At 45.4% G+C, this 21,201-nt stretch overlaps 1 protein-coding gene across 2 annotated transcripts in view; it reads right to left on the reverse strand.

Annotated features, from left to right (window-relative positions):
* Positions 1-1,313: 1,313 nt before the first annotated feature.
* Positions 1,314-21,201, reverse strand: part of PRKAR2B (protein kinase cAMP-dependent type II regulatory subunit beta) — a 266,961-nt gene continuing 247,073 nt past the window's right edge. For both annotated transcript variants that reach the window (XM_075345150.1, XM_075345151.1), the window contains exons 10-11: positions 6,695-6,833; positions 1,314-5,731 (exon numbers count right to left, since the gene is read on the reverse strand). In XM_075345150.1, coding sequence (XP_075201265.1) covers positions 5,598-5,731; positions 6,695-6,833 — 273 coding nt within the window. In that variant the 3' untranslated portion in view covers positions 1,314-5,597. The remainder of the gene's footprint in view (positions 5,732-6,694; positions 6,834-21,201) is intronic.

Here is a 21,201-nt window from a genome sequence, read left to right on the forward strand (position 1 = left end):
TTTCTTTACAAACACTCCACATTTTAGGAGGTCAAAAGTAATTGGACAAATAAACCAAACCCAAACAAAATATTTTTATTTTCAATATTTTGTTGCGAATCCTTTGGAGGCAATCACTGCCTTAAGTCTGGAACCCATGGACATCACCAAACGCTGGGTTTCCTCCTTCTTAATGCTTTGCCAGGCCTTTACAGCCGCAGCCTTCAGGTCTTGCTTGTTTGTGGGTCTTTCTGTCTTAAGTCTGGATTTGAGCAAGTGAAATGCATGCTCAATTGGGTTAAGATCTGGTGATTGACTTGGCCATTGCAGAATGTTCCACTTTTTGCACTCATGAACTCCTGGGTAGCTTTGGCTGTATGCTTGGGGTCATTGTCCATCTGTACTATGAAGCGCCGTCCGATCAACTTTGCGGCATTTGGCTGAATCTGGGCTGAAAGTATATCCTGATACACTTTAGAATTCATCCGGCTACTCTTGTCTGCTGTTATGTCATCAATAAACACAAGTGACCCAGTGCCATTGAAAGCCATGCATGCCCATGCCATCACGTTGCCTCCACCATGTTTTACAGAGGATGTGGTGTGCCTTGGATCATGTGCCGTTCCCTTTCTTCTCCAAACTTTTTTCTTCCCATCATTCTGGTACAGGTTGATCTTTGTCTCATCTGTCCATAGAATACTTTTCCAGAACTGAGCTGGCTTCATGAGGTGTTTTTCAGCAAATTTAACTCTGGCCTGTCTATTTTTGGAATTGATGAATGGTTTGCATCTAGATGTGAACCCTTTGTATTTACTTTCATGGAGTCTTCTCTTTACTGAGACAGATACACCTACTTCACTGAGAGTGTTCTGGACTTCAGTTGATGTTGTGAACGGGTTCTTCTTCACCAAAGAAAGTATGCGGCGATCATCCACCACTGTTGTCATCCGTGGACGCCCAGGCCTTTTTGAGTTCCCAAGCTCACCAGTCAATTCCTTTTTTCTCAGAAACCCGACTGTTGATTTTGCTACTCTAAGCATGTCTGCTATCTCTCTGATGGATTTTTTCTTTTTTTTCAGCCTCAGGATGTTCTGCTTCACCTCAATTGAGAGTTCCTTAGACCGCATGTTGTCTGGTCACAGCAACAACTTCCAAATGCAAAACCACACACCTGTAATCAACCCCAGACCTTTTAACTACTTCATTGATTACAGGTTAACGAGGGAGACGCCTTCAGAGTTAATTGCAGCCCTTAGAGTCCCTTGTCCAATTACTTTTGGTCCCTTGAAAAAGAGGAGGCTATGCATTACAGAGCTATGATTCCTAAACCCTTTCTCCGATTTGGATGTGAAAACTCTCATATTGCAGCTGGGAGTGTGCACTTTCAGCCCATATTATATATATATAATTGTATTTCTGAACATGTTTTTGTAAACAGCTAAAATAACAAAACTTGTGTCACTGTCCAAATATTTCTGGCCCTGACTGTATATGGCCAGCTTTAAAAGAGTTCTTAGGATCCTTATACTGTTTTATAAACTGTTATAAATTATTTTAAAACATATCCTTATCAGCAGTAAAACTTTTTTCCACTTGGCCTGATATGTACATACTTTCTTTTAACGCAGAAGGGTGAACAGAGCCAATTACCAGGCCTTTATATACTGATACTAATGGTATGTGGACCTGAAAATTAAAAAAAAAAAATGATTGAAAGACTCATCCTATTCATTAATATTGCAAAATGACTTGCTTATGTTCAGTGTTTTGAATTTTTTTTCTTCTTCAGGGTTTTAAAATCCTTGTAGAAAAAAACCCATGAAGATTTCATGAGGAGCGATTTCTTTCAAATGGCTTTTCATGGAATCTTCTGCAAATGAGGCCCTGTCAAATCAAAAGGAAAGAAAAACTCAACCAAAACACATAAACAACTTTTAAAACTACTTAAAAACTCCTCCAATAACTTCCCAACAAAGAATATTTTCCAGAAGTGGTTTCTAGTGAAGGGTATGTGAACATGGCATCTGTAAGACTTGCCAAGGCTTCCTAAAGTGGGCTTTACACGCTACGATATCGTTAATGAATTATCGTCGGGGTCACGTTGTTTGTTGTTTGTTGACATCATTATCGATATCGCAGTATGTAAAACTTAAGAGCGATCTGAAACGATCGCAAAAGAGGGCAAAGATGTTTGGCGCGGAGAGGTCGTCCTGAAATAAAAAATCGTTTTCTGCTTATTACCGATGTTGCTTGTCGTTCCTGCGGCATCACACATCGCTATGTGTGACACCGTTGGAGCGACAAACATCTCCTTACCTGCCTCCACCGGCAATGCGGAAGGAAGGAGGTGGGCGGGATGTTTACGTCCCGCTCATCTCCGCCCCTCCGCTTCTATTGGACGGCTGCTGTGTGACGTTGCTGTGACGCCGCACGACCCGCCCCCTTAGAAAGGAGGCGGTTCGCCGACCAGAGCGACGTTGCAGAACAGGTAAGTGCGTGTGACGCTGGCGTAGCGATAATGTTTGCTGCAGCCGTGATCACCATATATCTGCTGGGCGACTGGGGCGGGTGATATAGCGCTCGACATCGCTAGCAATAGCAAATGTCGCAGCGTGTAAAGCCCGCTTTAGGCAAAGCAGCTTCAGAAAAAAGCCATTATCTATTAATTAACCTATAACCAGATGAGATTGTGCTACTTCTATTAACCAACTCACAGTTTCTTTAAATCCTAAAGTGGCTAAAATAAGTAATACAAGGCTGAAGATGTGCACAGCAATGTCTTTTGTACATTGCTGTGCATGATGTTCACTTTTTGCTGTGGTTTTGAAGCGCTTTTTCAGGCTGGTTGGAGGTGTAATCCGTTTGGAAAAGACGTGCAGTGTGGGTTTATTTATACTGGTCAATTATCCACAGCAAGCTTCCTCGGAAAGCTTGTTTTCTTATAATCAGCCAATGTAGACATTCTGCAAATCACCTGGAAATGAGTAAACCGTTTGTTGGGTGAAATGATTTTTAAACTTGCTTAAAATTCATCCTTCATGGCAGCACCATCCTATGTAAACCAGAAATGTGCTGCCTAGAACAATCACAGGCTATGCGCCCAGAATGATTGTATTAACGATCGTTCTCAGCACACACAAGTACAGTCGGCCTCATTAAACAGAATACTAAACTAAATTTGCAATTCGACAAGTATAAACGTGCCTTAGTATATTTCACATTAAGGTTTTATTTTTGCATTATCCTCCTAGAGTTTCCCAATCCTACAAGCAAGGTTTGTCTTTTTAAGGCCATTCAAAACTGTATAATATTTGATATCACATTAATGTAGCTCTATTGCGTTTCGTCTCAGCATTTATGTATACTGCACAATTGGTTTGTTCAAGGAAAGCAAGAAAGCCCAGGAATTTACAGGAACTGGAGGCTTTTGCCAAGAAGAATGGGCAGCTTTACCATCTGAGAAAATAAAGAGCCTCATCCACAACTACCACAAAAGACTTCAATCTGTCATTGATGTTAGAGGGATAATACACGGTATTAAGAACTGGGGGATGTGAACTTTTGATCAGGGTCATTTGGATTTTGGTTGTCATTATGATTTAAAAAGAGAAAACACGGTAGTTTGACAATAAATGGCTTCACCCAACCACTAACCATGAGTGGAAAAAAAGATTTTGTGTTATCATTCATTATCTTTGAAACAATGCCAAGAAAGCAAAAAAATCTGCTGGGGTATGTCAACTTTTTGAGCACAACTGTACCTCTAATTACAAATAAAGTATAGTTCTCCTAATATAGCCATATCTCTTACCTCATGTGCAGGGTATCCTTGGTTATGCAACTAACTGTTACTATATGGGTCATAACCATGGATACTTAAGCTGCAATGCCCTGCACATGAGGTAAGAGACATGGCTATATCAGTACTATACTACATTTTTAAATGGAGGTAATTGCTAATATTATTATTATTACACCTACTACATATTGGGATAGGATGTTGGAGATAGCAATACTCCTTTAGGCCTCCAACACACTCACGTGGTGCTGGTCCGTGTGTGTCATTTTTTACACGGACCGGAGACACGTGCACACGGGGACCTAGGTAATCCCTATGGTTAGGAGACATGTAAGTATTTTGGAACGGAACGTGTGTCCGTTCCGTACTTACGTGTCTCCATGTGTTAAAAACGCTGACATGTCCGTGTTGCTCCGGCAGCACGGGTGTCACACGGCCCGCACCCGTACCACACGCCGGAGAAAACACACATGTCAGAGTAAAAAAAAACAAATTGTTACTCACCTTCTCCAGCCCTCCTGTCTCTGCCGCTGGTGTTACTTGCTGCCGCCCGCCGCTCATTATACTCCATTTAATATTCACTTCACTGCGGCCGGCAGCAGCAGTAGCGGGGAGACGGCAGGGCTGGAGCCGAAGATCAGCACCACGGACAGCAGGAAGGACCACGTGAGTATGCAAATTACCGGTTCTCCGTGTGTTATCGCGGATAGCACACGGAGAACACACGTGGCCCGCACGTACCAGAGACACGTACTTACCTACACGCAACACGCAGGGTAAATACGTGTCTCGCGGAACGTGCGTGATTTTCACGTGAGTGTTGGAGGCCTTAGTCATAGCATGGACTCTGTCTGAAACACATATCCAAACTTTTTAGGTCTGTTATGTAATCATGGATTTTAACACTGAACAGATAAAGTCAAGATATAAGAATCTGAACTACTATTCTTTTATTAATCTGTGTACCCTGGACATAATGGTGCACAGGACCCTCACTTCCATTCGGATGAGCTGTCCATGCCTGTATGTGTCAGTGATAAATATCACTATGGATCCAACCCTCTTTTGTTTCTTGGTATAGTTTTGCTCATGTGGTGAATGGTTACAGTAATATCTTTTTCATGTTTATGCTTTGTTGTGTTGATGCCATATTAGCTCCTTGTAAAAACGAATCCTGTCCTGGAAGCAACAACATAAAAATGAAGCAAAGTACAGTCACTCTCTATAAAAATGATATAACATGGTGTGGTGTAGCGAGTGGTACCGCATGCTGACTTTTTCATTTACTTTCATTCTAAATGAGGCAGTGTGCACAATACCATGCTAAACCTACCCGATTACTAGAACTGCTGAGGTCCTTGTGGGAGGGAAGGCATTGCGTATGATTACCCTACAAGTAGCAGATGTATTTGATCATTTAGCTTAGCATCTACAGTTTGGAGATATAGTACTGATCCATCTATATCAGAATACTGATTTTTTTTTTAAGTGTAACTGTTTACTTAAGAAGAATTGCAAATTAAGTCTATTTTCTATAAAATCACAACTTTCCTCACAGAGAAACCTGCTTAATAACTTAAGAAAAAAAAAATAGTTAAAAATATCACATTGTTAAGTGTGATCAGCAAGCTATTGCAAAGCAGTCATGGATTGCAAGCTCTTCTGCCACTAAGGGGCTTATGTTTTAAAAAGAATTAAAAAAAAATCACAGATTATGCTTGGCATCTACACAAAAAAACAGACACATTTTCTGTGGACTGACCACAACTGTGCTATTTTTTTTCTTTCTTGCCACCTTCAGCTTTGCCATTTTTGTTACTCAGGAACTTGGGTCAGTTATGTCCATGTTGGTTCCGAACAGTGCAACCAGCTGTTCTTCATAATTTGCAATGTTCCTTTTCATTATTTCCATACAGGGTCCCAAAAGCCTTTCAAAAGCTTGCACGTCCATGGCTGTGAGAAAGGAAGAGACACGGTGGCTTATTTTTCAGCAGAAGTTTGACGCAAGGCAAATATTACATAGTTGGACATAAAAGACTAGTTCTCTTTCTCTTTACTTTAGTGTTCCTTTAGTGCTGGAGAGGGAGAACAGGGTTTATGCCACCCTAATGCCAAATGAATAAACTGTTGATTTAATAAAATTCTTCTTTATTTCATAGGTCTATGCATTTCAGGGATCAAAGTCACCTTCTTCAGGACAAATCAAGAAATTCTTTATTTCATAGGTCTACACCAGTGATTCCCAAACTCCAGTCCTCACGGCCCCCAACATGTCATGGTTTCAGGATTTCCTTAGCTTTGCACAGGGGATGCCATGACAATGCTTCCATCACCTGTGCAATGCTAATGAAATCCTGAAAACATGACCTGTTGGGGGCTGTGAGGACTGGAGTTTGGGAATCACTGGTCTACACGTTTAAGGGATCAAAGTCCCCTTCTTCAGGACACACCAAGACATTATTATTTCATAGGTCTACGCGTTTATGGGATCAAAGTCCCCTTCCTCAGGAAAAAGGAAGAAATCAACAATTGTTGATTTCTTCTTTTGTCCTGAAGAAGGGGACTTTGATCCGTGAAACACATAGACCTATAAACTAAAAAATATTTTTTTTTTAAATCAACAGTTTATTCATGTGGCAGCAGCGCAGCATTAACCCCGTTCTCCTTCTCTAGCATTGAAGTTTAACCCACGTGGGGCTGCCGCCATTATTTCAAGCTTTCATAGGGGTTGTGAGATTCACAACCTCAATAGGGTGAGTGTTATTTTTTGTACATTTCACCTTTATACCTGATAAAACCATATTTGCACTTTTTATCCTCAGCTTTAATCTTTACATTAGTGGAAACAGATACTATTCCCTAAAATAGCTAATTATGTCACAAAGAATACTTTAGTACAAGATAATGATACGTTACCTAAGCATTTTACACTCCCAACAGCGAATGCGGAGGCAGCTCGGGGTTTGTTCGTCACCAAGGCAAGTTCCCCAAAATACTGCCCTCTGGAGTACCGAGCAATTTCTACTGCTTCATTCTGTTCTACATCTGCTTTACTCTAGAAAAAGAAATGTATAAAGATTTCAAATATCTTAAAATATATACGTAATATCTATATTCATATAAAATTATGGGCACAAGGCCTCTTGGATATATACCCAAATCATCCAACACAATATGGAAAAAGAAAAGAAGGCTGCCCATGGAAAAGTCCACTTATTTTCTTAGTTTGTTAGGAGTGCTGCCTCCTTTTCTTTTTTTTTTTACATCATGTCCGCTAGAAAAAGTAACAAACGAGCTAGTAAGTTAAGTATATGCCTTTCCTTCATAAATATTCTATTTCCATTTTTCTTCAGGCTAGCAAACACAACAAAATAACAGGTAACATTAGTCATTATTTTATAAAATGATCATTCAAGATGACCAGATATGGATTATTATCACTAACTAGAAGGTGGCCCGATTCTACGCATCGGGTATTCTAGAATTTACGTATTGTGTAGTTCATGTATGATTTTTGTTATATATATATATATATATAGATGTTGTTGTGTGTAGTTACCAAGTGTTTGTGTAGGCGCTGTACATGTTCTGGGTGTTGTCTGGGTGTGACAGGGGGTGAGAGCGGTGTTGTATGTGTGTTGCGTGTGTTGCGTTGTTTGTGGAGCGCTGTGTGTCTGTAGCGTTGTGTGTGTGTGTTGCGCGGTTTGTGTGTGTGTGGTGTGTTTTGGGGGGAGGTATGTTTTGTGCAATGTGTGTGTTGTGCGGTATGTGCGTATATTTGTGTGTGCCGCGGTGTTTGTGTGTTGGGTGTTGTGTGTGTGCAGCGTTGTCTGTGTGTGTGGGTGTCTGTGTAGGGCAGTTGTTTGTGGTTCCCAGTGTGTGTGTGTGTGTGGTGTGTGGTGTGTTGTGCAGTGCGCGCGCGTGTGTGTGTGTGTGTGTGTGTGTGTGTGTGCATCAGCCTCTCTTCTCTCAGCCTACCTCTCCCAGCCTCCCTCCTCCCAGCCTCCCTCAGCATCAGCCTCCCTCTCCCAGCCTCCCCAAGCATCAGCCTCCACCAGCATCAGCCTCTCTCCTTCCAGCCTCCCCCAGCATCAGCCTCCGCCAGCATCAGCCTCTCTCCTTCCAGCCTCCTCCAGCATCAGCCTCCCTCTCCCAGCCTTCCCCAGGATCAGCCTCTCTCCTCCCAGCCTCCGTCCTCCCAGCCTTCCCCAGCATCCCTCAGCATCAGCCTTCCCCAGCATCAGCCTCTCTCCTCCCAGCCTCAGCCTCTCTCCTTCCAGCCTCCCCCAGCATCAGCCTCTCTCCTTCCAGCCTCCCTCAGCATCAGCCTCCCCTTCCCAGCCTTCCCCAGGATCAGCCTCTCTCCTCCCAGCCTCCTTCCTCCCAGCCTCCCCCTCCCAGCCTCCCTCAGCATCAGCCTTCCGCTCCCAGTCTCCCCCAGCATCAGCCTCCCCAAGCATCAGCCTCCACCAGCATCAGCCTCTCTCCTTCCAGCCTCCCCCAGCATCAGCCTCTCTCCTTCCAGCCTCCCTCAGCATCAGCCTCCCGTTCCCAGCCTTCCCCAGGATCAGCCTCTCTCCTCCCAGCCTCCTTCCTCCCAGCCTCCCCCTCCCAGCCTCCCTCAGCATCAGCCTTCCCCTCCCAGTCTCCCCCAGCATCAGCCTCCCCAAGCATCAGCCTCCACCAGCATTAGCCTCTCTCCTTCCAGCCTCCCCCAGCATCAGCCTCCCCAAGCATCAGCCTCCACCAGCATCAGCTTCCCTCGTCCCAGCCTCCCCCAGCATCAGCCTCCCCCAGCATCAGCCTCTCTCCTCCCAGCATCAGCCTCTCTCATCCCAGCATCAGCCTCTCTCCTCCCAGCATCAGCCTCTCCTCTCTGTCCCCAGCATCAGACTCTCTCCTCCCAGCCTTCCCCAGCATCAGCCTCTCTCCTCCCAGCCTCCCCCAGCATCAGCCTCCCCCAGCATCAGCCTCTCTTCTTCCAGCCTCCCCCAGCATCAGCCTCTCTCCTTCCAGCCTCCCCCAGCATCAGCCTCCCTCTCCCAGCCTTCCCCAGGATCAGCCTCTCTCCTCCCAGCCTCCGTCCTCCCAGCCTTCCCCAGCATCAGCTTTCCCCTCCCAGCCTCCCTCAGCATCAGCCTTCCCCAGCATCAGCCTCTCTCCTCCCAGCCTCAGCCTCTCTCCTTCCAGCCTCCCCCAGCATCAGCCTCTCTCCTTCCAGCCTCCCTCAGCATCAGCCTCCCCTTCCCAGCCTTCCCCAGGATCAGCCTCTCTCCTCCCAGCCTCCTTCCTCCCAGCCTCCCCCTCCCAGCCTCCTTCAGCATCAGCCTTCCCCTCGCAGTCTCCCCCAGCATCAGCCTCCCTTTCCCAGCCTTCCCCATGATCAGCCTCTCTGCTCCCAGCCTCCTCCAGCACGCCGTGCTCCTCTGCCGACACTCACACACCCGATCGCATCCACTCACACACACCCGATCGCATCCACTCACACACACCCGATCGCATACCCTCACACACACAGACACTGACGATATCGCACATACGCGCTCACACTCACAACATCCGGAGATACCACATGCCTCTGGCCATGTGATCCTCCGTCAGGTCCTGGAAGGTCACAACAGCACAGTATCGAGGCCGAGAAGCAAGCGATATCACCGGATGCTGTGAGTATGTGGATGCGATGTGAGGTGTGTGTGAGGTGTGTGTGAGGTGTGTGTGAGGTGTGTGTGAGAGTGAGTGTGATCTGATGTGTGTATGTTTTCTTCCGCCGCAGCAGGACCTTGATGCGCTTGTAACCATGCGAGCATGGTTACCAACGTATCCACACCACTCCTGTGCGAGCGGGGGCCGGGAAGGGGGGGTGGGGGTGGGGGGGGAGTACAGTACTCACCTCCGTGACAGCCGTGTCAGTTCGGGGAATGCGCGGAGGGGGGGGAAGGGGGGGGGGAGTACAGTACTCACCTCGGTGACAGCCGTGTCAGTTCGGGGAATGCGCGGGGGTAGGGAGGGGGCGGGGCCAGAGGTAGCGTGCATTGCGTGAGGGGGGCGGGGCGTGGCGTGGCCGAATTGCCAATGCCTGCAGGGTGCCGGGGCGAGAGGCCAATCTGTGGGGGGGGCGGAGCCTGGGCGAGCGGCTGGCCAATCCGTGTGCGGGCGCAGCCTGGGCGAGCGGCCAATCGGTGTGGGGGGGCGGGGCCATGGCGAGCCCAGCGGCCAATCAGCTTTGTGTCACCGTAAGGACACAATTTTGGAGCATGACAGACAGACAGATAGACAGACAGACAGACAGACAGACAGAATAAGGCAATTATATATATAGATGCGAGGTTTACATGTGCCAAGTGTGGCCTTTAGATGACCGCCAATGAGCTACATACAAGCTAATAGGCGTTAGATTGGCCAACCGCACTTCCATGCGCACAGATCGATCGTTAATACAATAGTTCTGTGAGCATACAATATCAATGTTCTTGGTAGAATATGTCCTATTTACATGGTCGGCTAAAAAAAATCATTGCACTCAAAGAACGAGCATTTTTTTTAATTCATTGGAAGATATTCGGTTGATTGTAGATGGGAACCATCGTTCCCAAGGATCATTATTCCAAAATGATCGGCCTGTCCAAAATCAGCATTATGGATCAAATGATAACAAAGTTTTGGTATTAAAACATATTCAGGAAAAACAAATTATTTGCAAATGTTCAAATTTGTCAGTCAATATTGTTAGAATAAGAGCAATGCATAAACTAATAAATACATCTACAACAAAACACAGAATATTATGTATATTATACTGTACACTGTACAGGCAGCAGGCAATGGTCTGATACGAGGGTGGACAATTAATTTTTCTTAGGGGTCACATGAGAGACTGACTGGTGTGGAGGGCCGAAGAATAGGATAAAATTAATTCTGCTCAATATTAACAGTAACATTTTAATTAGAATTATTATTTTATATTAATTGTATCACTTAACATTGAGCAGAATTAAGTATGCAGATATACCCCTATATACAGTATGAGCCCATATAGAGCCCCCCTATATACAGCATGAGCCTTCACATAGAACTCTACATACAGGATGACCCCTCACAAAGCCCCTTATATACAGCATGAGCCCCAAGTAGCTCCTTATATACAGCATGAGCTCTCACATAGCTCACTGCAATAGCATGATCCCTCACATAGCACCTTATATACCATACTAGAAGGTGGCCCGATTCTAACGTATTGGGTAGTCTAGAATGTGCATGTAGGTTAGCAGATTGAATAATAAGGTAATGAATGGACTGGATGGGTTAGGTTTAATTTAGTATTCTTATAATTGTTTATTGGTTTTAAAATGACAAACAACAGAAGGAACAGTTTTAATAGATGAGTCTAATGTTTAATGATGTCCATGGCTTGTAATGAAAGAAGGCCATGAACAGTGTAAAGTTAAGTAAAAATATGCTGATGCTGTGGCCCAATACAGGTATGTGCCCCCATCGTGGTGCAGCCACCATCCTGACATGTGCCCCCATCCTGCGGGAGGCGGAATGCGGGGGGGTGGAGCTGAATGAGGCCATGGCGCTTAGGACGTCAGTGCCGGGGACTGCATGGCTGGGGACAGGTGACTATTCAGGTGTGTGTGTTCAGTGTATACATGCGGAGGGCGGAGCCGAGCTGGGTAATGTGTGTGGGGGACAGAGTGCGGGGGGGTGGAGCCGAGCGGGGCCATGGCGCTTAGGACGTCAGTGCTGGGGACTGCACGGCTGGGGACAGTTGACTATTCGTGTGTGTGTGTTCAATGTATACATGCGTGGGTGGAGTGCAAGGGGGTGTGGAGCCGAGTGGGGTAATGTGTGCGGGGGCAGAGGCAAGCGGTGGGTATGTGTCGGCTGGGTTGCCGGTGTGGGCTCCCGGTGGTGCAGCATTCACCGGGGAGTCGGGGCTCCGTGTGGGTGCGGGAAAAAGTGTTGGGCGTCAGCCTGTTGGCCCGTAGTTCGGGTTGTTCAGTTAGCTGAGCCGTTGGTCGCAGGCTCTTTAGCGCGCGGTGTGGCGACAGTTGTCACTGTAATGACGTCATTTTGGAGCAAGACAGACAGAATAAGGCAATTATATATATAGCTGAGCCCACACACAGGCCTCCTATATACACTATGAGCCCTTACATAGCCCCTTATATATAGCATGAGCCCTCACATACCTCCCTACATACAAGATGAACCCTCACATTCACATAGCTCACTACATACAGAATGGGACCTCACATAGCATCTTATAAACCATATGAGCCCACACACAGCCCTCCTATATACAGTGTGAGCACCCAAAAAGCACCGATATACAGCATGAGTCCTCTTATAGCTCCCTACATATAGGATAAGCCCTCACATGGCTCCCTATATATAGGATTAACCCTCACATAGCACCTTATATACCATAGGAGCCCACACACAGCCCTCCCATATATAGTATGAGCCCCCAAATCGCCCTCTATATACAGCATGAGCCCTCACATAGCCCGTTATATACACCATGAGTACTCACGTACCTCCCGACATACAGGATGAACCCTCACATAGCTCACTACATACAGGATGGGACCTCACATAGCTCCCTACAATAGCATGAGTTTCACATAGCACCTTATATATGAGCCCACATACAGCCCTCCTATATACAGTACAAGTACCCACAAAGCCCCTATATGCAGCATGAGCCCTCTCATAGCTTACTACATACAGGATGAGCAGTCACATAGCTCCCTACATACAGAATGACCCCTTACATAGCCTACTATATACAGCATGAACCCTCACATACAGGATGTGCCCTCATACAGACCCCGTTACACCATATGAGCCCACTCAGACCCCTACATACAATATGAGCCCCCCCATAGCCCTTTACATATAGAATGAGCCCTCACAGAGAACCTCTATATACAGTGTAAGCCCACACATAGCCAACTTAATAAAGTATGAGTCCCCACACACTGTCTGAGCCCCCACATAGCTCCTATATAAAGTATGAGATCCCACCCCCATATAATGTATGAGCACCCACATAGCCTCTATACATAGTATGAGCCCCTACATAGCCCGTATATACAGTTTGAGCCCTCACATAGCCTCTATATATACAGTATGAGCCCCAACAAAGCCCCTGTATATAGTATGAGCCCTCACATAGCCCCTCTATATACAATGTGAGCCCCCACATAGCTCATCTATATATATTGTGAGCCTCCACATGCCCTCCAATATACAGTATGAGCCCCACATAGCCTCCTAAATACATTATGAGCCCCCACATAGCCTCCTAAATACATTTTTGATCCCCCACATAGCCTCCTATATACAGTATGAGCCCCATAAAGCCTCCTACATACATGCAAACATCTCATACACATGAAAACAAAAAACACCACATACCTCAATCTTGTTTCCCCTGCACTCTCCGTGGGCCTCCGATGCAATGACACTACGCACAGCACACGCGATGATGTGAGAACATCATGTCGGGTGTGCCTCAGGCTGATTGGTGGAAGACGGAGTCAGTGGCACCATCCTTTGATCAATACGTTCAATTTGTGGATGCAAACAGCGGTGATATCGAGAAGTGAATGGCAACGGTTGCGGAGGGCTTGGTGCGACCTGCAGTCCACTGGTTTCAGCTCTGTGGCTGTCTTGGTCCACACGCCGAACTGAAACAGCCAGGGGGCCGCATTTTGCCCAGCCCTGGTCTACTATGTTTCATTGTGTCACAATGCATTTCATAAGAAAGATTAAAATATAGCAAAGAAGAAAATGGTTTGTCAACATACACAAAAACATATCCGGCAAACAAACATTCACATTTTATTCTGATGCTACTTCCTTCTATGCATTTCGAACAATAGCCCTTTATCATGAGCACATGACATGACACGGAGGGTTATGGGAGGCGTAGACTTTATGAAGTATTTTTAAACTGTACCTCCCATGGAAAAACAAAGCAAAGCAATGACTCACAGTAGCAATATAAAGCAGTATAAGCTGCGTGCACAGCTATAAATGACAATTGTAGTATGCCTGTGACCTCATATTAAGAGAGCAGAATGCAAGGAAACACTAACTAGCAGATTTCATGGCTTTAGAGCTGTTCAGATTAATATCCTTCCCATGTTATAGGAGCCCTATTTTGTGCAGCATGATATACAATGCCAAAGAGCAAGAATGAATTTACCTGACAGACTGCATAGGTACGGCTGCCCCTGCTGTAGTGACATTACTGTCCTACACTCAAACAAGGTGGCTGAGGTCTCACACAATTTTTTTTTAAACTCTTTATTTAAAAGATTTTAAACAAACGCTGAATTGGAAATCACAAAGGATCTACAACTAGAGGTCACCAAAAAGAGCCCGAAAACTTGAGTAAAGAAATACTAAGGTTATGCATATTTCCATTGGTATGGTATGAAAGAGAGACTTGGCACTCAGATTCCTGAACAAAAGATCCCTACATTATTTATTTTTTGTTTTCTAACTTTTGTTCCTCTTGAATTATCACTTTATTCTCTGCAGACTTTATTTACCTGTAGCTCAATCAAACTTGACTTTTTTCTTTCCTTGGTTGCCAAACCTCAAAGTCATAGCTGGCACCGCCCAGGGCCTCAGTGTCCAGCCCTGCACACTCATTGGCTGTCAGTATTCTGCTCAGCACTGATGGCTCCAGCATTGGAAATACAGGGCAGTGATACCTCTCATCTGTGACAGCACAATCACCTCACATCACATCCACCGAACATATAATGTAGTAATGTGCCCATCCTTGTGCCCATCCTATAGTAATGTCTTCTTTCCTGGTCCTCTTCTTATAGTAATGTCCCCTTTCCTGGTCCTCTTTTTATAGTAATGTCCCCTATGCTGTTCTCTTCTTTTAGCAATGCTCCATCCTGTAGTAGTGTCCACTATTGTGCCATTCTTCACACGCAAAAAAACGCGACAAAATTCTCCTCACCTGTCCTCGTTCCCTCGGTGGCCTGTTTTCTGCTTCTCGAATGCTGCCAGTGCAGGGGCCGCTGCAGACAGCCCTTTCTATCAGAGGACAGATTCCGGGGTGCTGCGCAGGGACGAGCTCTCTATACAGCTTCTCCAGTGATCAGCTGCTGAGCTCTTATTGGCCAGTGGCTGATCATTGCAGTAGCTGTATACAGAGCTCGTCCCTGCGCAGCACCCGGGAATGTGTCCTCTGATATAAAGCGTTGACTGCACAGCCCCCTGCACAGGCATCGATCAGCAAAAGGGCCACAGGCCTGCACACCGCAAGAAGCATCAGGGGCCGCCGCTGACAGTGCTTTTTATCAGAGGACATATTCCCAGGCGCTGCACAGGGATGGGCTCTCTATACAGCTTCTCCAGTGATCAGCTGCTGACCTCTGATTGGCCAGCGGCTGATCATTCCAGTAGCTGTATACAGAGCTCGCCCCTGCGCAGCGCCCGGGAATCTGTCCTCTGATATAAAGCATTGACTGCAGAGCCCCCTGCACAGGCAGCGATCAGCAAGGGGGACACGGGCCTGCACGCTGAAAGCAGCATCAGGGTCCGCCGCTGACAAAGGTTTATATCAGAGGACAGATTCCTGGGCACTGTGCAGGGACGCAGCATAAGGGGCCACATGTGGCCTACGGGCAGGGTGCCACTGCACTATGAAATGTATGGGAGGGTGCGGGGGAAGGGAAGCGGGGACTACACGCACTGTACCCGCCCAGCAGGGTGGCAACATAAAGTCTGTTGTGTTGCCCATCAACAAGGTCCTGCCCCTGTTGACGTGATGTCACAGGAAGCAGCAAAATCACGGTAGGAGCGGTCACATGACCACTCTGAGCTGGGGAAGAGAGGCTGACAGCAGGGCAGGTACGTAGTTGCTATCTAATTACCTGCCCTTATGTAGCCCAATAGTGAAATTACAAAAAAAGGCAAAATAAGCCGGATAACCCCCTTAAAGTTAGAAAAATGGTAATAACTCTGAAATTCTCTCATGAGGTTGGGTAACGAGGTTCTGGGTTTAGTAATAAACAAAAAGAGGTCATCTGCATAGGTAGCAATTTTATGAGCGGCTTGATGGACAATAATGGTGTTAACAATTTAATAAAAAATATATACTTCATGAAATATATACTTCAAAGAACTTCATGATCAGCTTAGAGAAATGTTGCTCAACATCTATAGATTACTAGAAAATTTGGAGATAGAGACAATGAGTTATTACTATTCCTATTGAGCTACAATTTTATGGATTAATGCATCTAGTCTCCTTCTCAATAGTCTTAATTTAGGAAAGTATCAATAGATCTTCCCCAATGTCTTTCTCTATTTTTCTTTTTTTAATGGAATTAAAGAATAGAGACATATATGAAACTAGAGCTAAGAATTTAGGACATATCTTGCCTCTGAATTAGTGTGTAATTCTGTTAACTGCACAAATTAACTCAACCAACCTTTCTATCTGATTGTCTTTACACTTCAAACCACATATTACCGCTATGTGACCATTATGTCTTCCCCCATTATGTCTCCCTCCGCTGCAGCAACCATAGCACAATGCTATTCACAAACTGCCAGAAATAGCAATCTGTGATCTTAACACATATACGAGTTTCCATTTGAATTCTCCTATTAGTTCTTATCTTTATTTAGATGGGTGCCACAAGTAAGCAACGTGATTAGAATAAGATCATATTAAAATTGCTATTTTAGTAATTGCTTTATATTTTGTGAAATATGGCTTCAAACATCAAGCTTCTCTTTAATGGCGTTGTCTACTATTAAGATATATGGAAATTCATTTTGAAATGTCATTAATGAAGCACTCAGTGGTGAGATCTTGAAGAACCTGGCCTTACCGTCACAGCCTTAGGCCTGTTTCACACGTCAGTGATTCTGGGACGTTTGTGCTTTTTTTTAAACGTACCAGAATCACTGACATACGCAGACCCATTATAATGAATGGGTCTGCTCACACGTCAGTGATTTGTCACTGCACGTGTCTCCGTGCGGCGTACCCGCGTGTGCGTGATTGCTGCATGGAGACATGTCCATTTTTTTCTGGCATCACTGATGTCCCACGGACCACGCAGTGGTGTGGTCCGTGAAACACGTGCCAGAAAAAAACGTGCATTTAAAATAATAAACATTTTAACTCACCCGGCGTCCAACGATGTCCTCTGCAGCCCGTTCTCCCTGCTCCTTCTAAGCCGGCTGATTACTGTCGCGCATCTTAATGATGCACGACACAGCCGACCCGGAAGCAGCTGCTGCGGGGGTCAGCGCCGGCCGGATGCTGCACCGCGGAAGGATTCAGCACCACGGACAGCGGGAGCGGGCACATGTGAGTTGATTTCTAAGTGCAATCACGGGCCACGGTGAACGGAGCCCGGATTGCACTTAGACAACCCACGTGTGCCGTGATTCACGGCACACGTAGGGACATGTGCGTGTTTTACACGCCAGTGAAGAACGTCTGTGTTTTTCACTGACGTGTGAAACAGGCCTTAAAGGGGTGTTCCCATCTCCAAGATCATATCCAATATGTAGCAGGTGTAATAATAATATTGGCAAATACCTCCAATTAGAAATGTAATGTAGTTCTCTTGATGTAGCCATGTCTCTTACCTCATGTGCAGGGCGTTGCAGCTTAGATATGTATGCTTATAACCACGAGCAATTAACTGTATGAGTGGAAGTAACCATGAATACCCAAGCTGCAATGCCCTGCAGATGAGGCAAGAAACTATACTACATTTCTAATTGGAGGTATTTGATAATATTATTATGCCTAATACATATTGGGATAGTATCTTGGAGATGCGAATACCCTGTTAATTCTAATGTGCATTAACAACCATTTTCCATAGAACTTCATGGGTGACACAGATGTGCTAATCCAATACTTCAATAGATAATATTTCTCTGTATTCCTGAGGTTCCTAGCAATCCGTGCACCCCTATCAGTCATTTTGTCACATGAGAACATTATGTATATAAGTACGTTAATCTCTTTGCAACAAGGCCAATTTACATTTTTGCGGGGTTTCTTTCCTCCCCTTCTACCCAGAGCCATAACTTTTTTAATTTGCTATATGGGCTTATTATTTGAGAGACGAGTTGTACTTTTGAATGACACCATTCATTCTGCCACATAGTGTACTGAAAACAGGAAACAATTTCCAAATCGGGAAAAACTGTGAAAAAAACAAAGAATTCTGACATTTTTTGGGGGAATTGTTTTTATGGTGTACATTTGTGGTAAAAATGACCTCAGAATATGATTCTCCTCTTCGGTACAATTACGGTAAAAGCAAACGTACATTTTTTATTAATTATTTTAGTGGTAAGAAAAAAATCTTAAGTTTGCAAAAAAAAAAAAATGGAGAGAGCTGAGTTGCCATTTTCCAAGACCCGTAACATTTTCATTTTTCAGTCGATGATGTGTAATGGCCTAGTTTGTGTAGGGCGTGATGACATTTTTATTGATATCATTTTGAGATACATATGATTTTTTGATCGCTTGTTACAGCATTTTATGTGGTATTGCAGTAACCTGAAAAAAAATAATAATTTTGCCGTTTTTTTTGTTTACAGTGTTTAGCGATCGTGTTAATTTTGTGCATATTTTGACAGATCTGACGTTTTTGAGTGTGGCGATACCACATATGCGTATTTCTTTTATTTTTTATTATATTTATTTTTAATGGGGCAAAGGGGCGGGGTGTTCCTGTCATAGCAATCCATCAGCGATCCGCGATCACGTCATAGGTGCGCCCCGATGCTAGCACGTGTTAAATCCTGGTGTCAGAGTTTGACAGCGGGACTTAACAGATTGTTAGTGGTACGTATTGGCTGTAATACACAGAAATTACCTGGCAAGTATAGGGATGGACTCACCCCGTGAGCCCGCTCCATACACCCACTTGCGACTTTTGCTGTAGCTATATGGCGAATGTCGCAAAGAGATTAAAATAATATCACATTTTATTGTAAGGTTCACAAATAACAGTATGCAACTTATAGTTTATTGCAGTAGGCATAAGGGAGGTGTCGCCCCAGGCCCCTGACTTGGAGGGGCCCACCAAGAGCTACTGCCACTCTCACCTAATAAGAGGACCATGATATAGTGTGGGGGCTACTAAGGGGGCCCTCATATCGAGTGGAGGCTCTTAAGGGGCCATGATACAGCATGGGGCCACTAAGTGGCAATCATACAAAGTGAGGGCTTCTCAGAGGACCATGATACAGTGTGGGGGCTATTAAGTGGGCCCTCATAGAGAGTCAGGAAAACTAATAGGACCCTCTTATAGAGTGTGGGCTAATAAGGAGGTCCTTTTACAAAGTGGGAGCTACAAAAGAGGCCATCATACAGAGCAGGGTCGACTAAGGAGGACAATCATGCAGCGTGGGGGCAAAAAAGGGAACCATGATACAGTGTGGGGCTACTCAGGGGGTTATTATATCGAGTGGAGGCTCCTAAGGGGCCTTGTTGTATATAGAACAGCGGCCACTAAGCGCGCCGTAATACAGCAAGGGACTACTAAGGAGGCCATCATACAAAGTGAGGGCTACTCAAGAAGCCATGATACAGAGTCGGGGCAACTAATGGGACCCTCCTACGGAATGATGGTTAATAAGGAGGCACGTTTACAAAGTGGGAGCTACAAAAGGGGTCATCATGCAGAGTGGGGCAACTAAGGGAGTCCTCATACAGTTTTGGGACTACCATGGAGGCCATCATTAATTTGGGACTACTGCGAGAGCTATCATACAGTGAGTGGGCCATCATACAATGTGAGGGCTAATGTGGCACCATTGTACAGTGAGAGGGCCATCATACAGTGTGGGGGTTAATGTGGAGCCATCGTACTGTGTGAGAACCACTAAGGCCTCATTACATAGTGTGGGGGCAATTAAGGGGCCATTATAAAGTGCAGACGCTAATGTGGGGTCCATCATACATTGCGGGGACTACAGTGGGACATCATACAGTTTGAGGAGCATTTTACTGTGTATAGGGGAGCTGTGGGGACATCATACTGTGTATAGTGATCTATGGTGACATCACACTGTATACATAGGGCTGTGGGCCCATCATATTGTGTAGAAGGGAGTTGTGGGGACATCATACTATGTAGAGTGGAGTTGTGGGGACATCATACTATGTAAAGGGGAGAAGAGGGCCCATCACACTATGTATAGGGGAGCATTGAGGACATCATACTGTAAAGAAGGGAGGTGTTAGCCCAAGATTCTGTGTATCGGGGAGGTATGGGGACATCATACTATGTAGAGGGGAGCTGTGGGGACATCATACTGTGTAAAGGGAGGGACCTATGAGAACATCATGCAGCTGTAGTGGGGAGCTGAAGGGAACATCATACTGTATAGAGGGGAGCTGTCAGCCCAACATACATCGTATAGGGGAGCTGTGGGACCATCATACTGTCTAAAAGGAAGCTGAGGGCCAATCATGATGTGTATAGCTTGTGGGCATTATAATATGTATAGGGGATCTGTGGGCCCATTTGCGCATAGCTTTACATGCGAGAGCATGGGAAGCGATATGCTAATGACCCTCTGCTGTGAGTGGCAGCCGAGGGTCATGTGACTGTCATACGATCTTGCAATCGCATCACAGCTGCGGAGAAGATGGAGGAAGCACTTTTTCCCCATCTTCTGTGCAGCCTGTCTCTGTGTACAACGCAGTGCAGTCGCATGACATGCAAGTACAGTGCGATGTTTCACACACTCCCATAGACTTGTATGGGGGTGCGTGAGCTGAGACTCGCTGCCAAACGCAGCATACTGCGATTCATTCCGCATGCCGCTATATCATGAGAAATAAATCGCAGATGGACACTGTCCCATAGGTTTGCACTGATGCGAGTGCAATCCGATGTTTTATCAGATTGCACTCGTCCATGAAAATTGAAAGTGGAACCGTACCCTAAAAGGAGCACACAGGGGGCATTATCACTTTCTGTGGGCCAAAATGTGGGCACAGGGCATTAATATATTCTAGAGGTTTGTTTACCATCTAGAGGGCACAAAAGAGGTATTTGCTTTGTAATGGGTGTGACAACTCAGCAACTGGCTACTGGTACAGGGGTGGACTATTCTTAACCATGCTAGACACATTGTTCCTTTGTTGGATCAGGAGATTGTTTGATGCCTCTTTCTGTCTGTTCATTTGCGAAATGTCTGCATTTGGAGGACAATTATGCAGTATAACTGAATCAGCGTACAATGAGGGGTGCAGCTATGATTGTCTTATCTTCAATCCTGTGGGACATATTGCCCTAAAATAGGACCTCGGAGATATAAAAGGGCTTGCTCCTATCACCGTGTGTCATTCTACAGGACTTGCTCCACTGCCCAAAACTGAGCCTACAAGTTTGCTT

This window comes from Anomaloglossus baeobatrachus, chromosome 4 (genome assembly GCF_048569485.1).
Source record: "Anomaloglossus baeobatrachus isolate aAnoBae1 chromosome 4, aAnoBae1.hap1, whole genome shotgun sequence".
NCBI lineage: Eukaryota > Metazoa > Chordata > Amphibia > Anura > Aromobatidae > Anomaloglossus > Anomaloglossus baeobatrachus.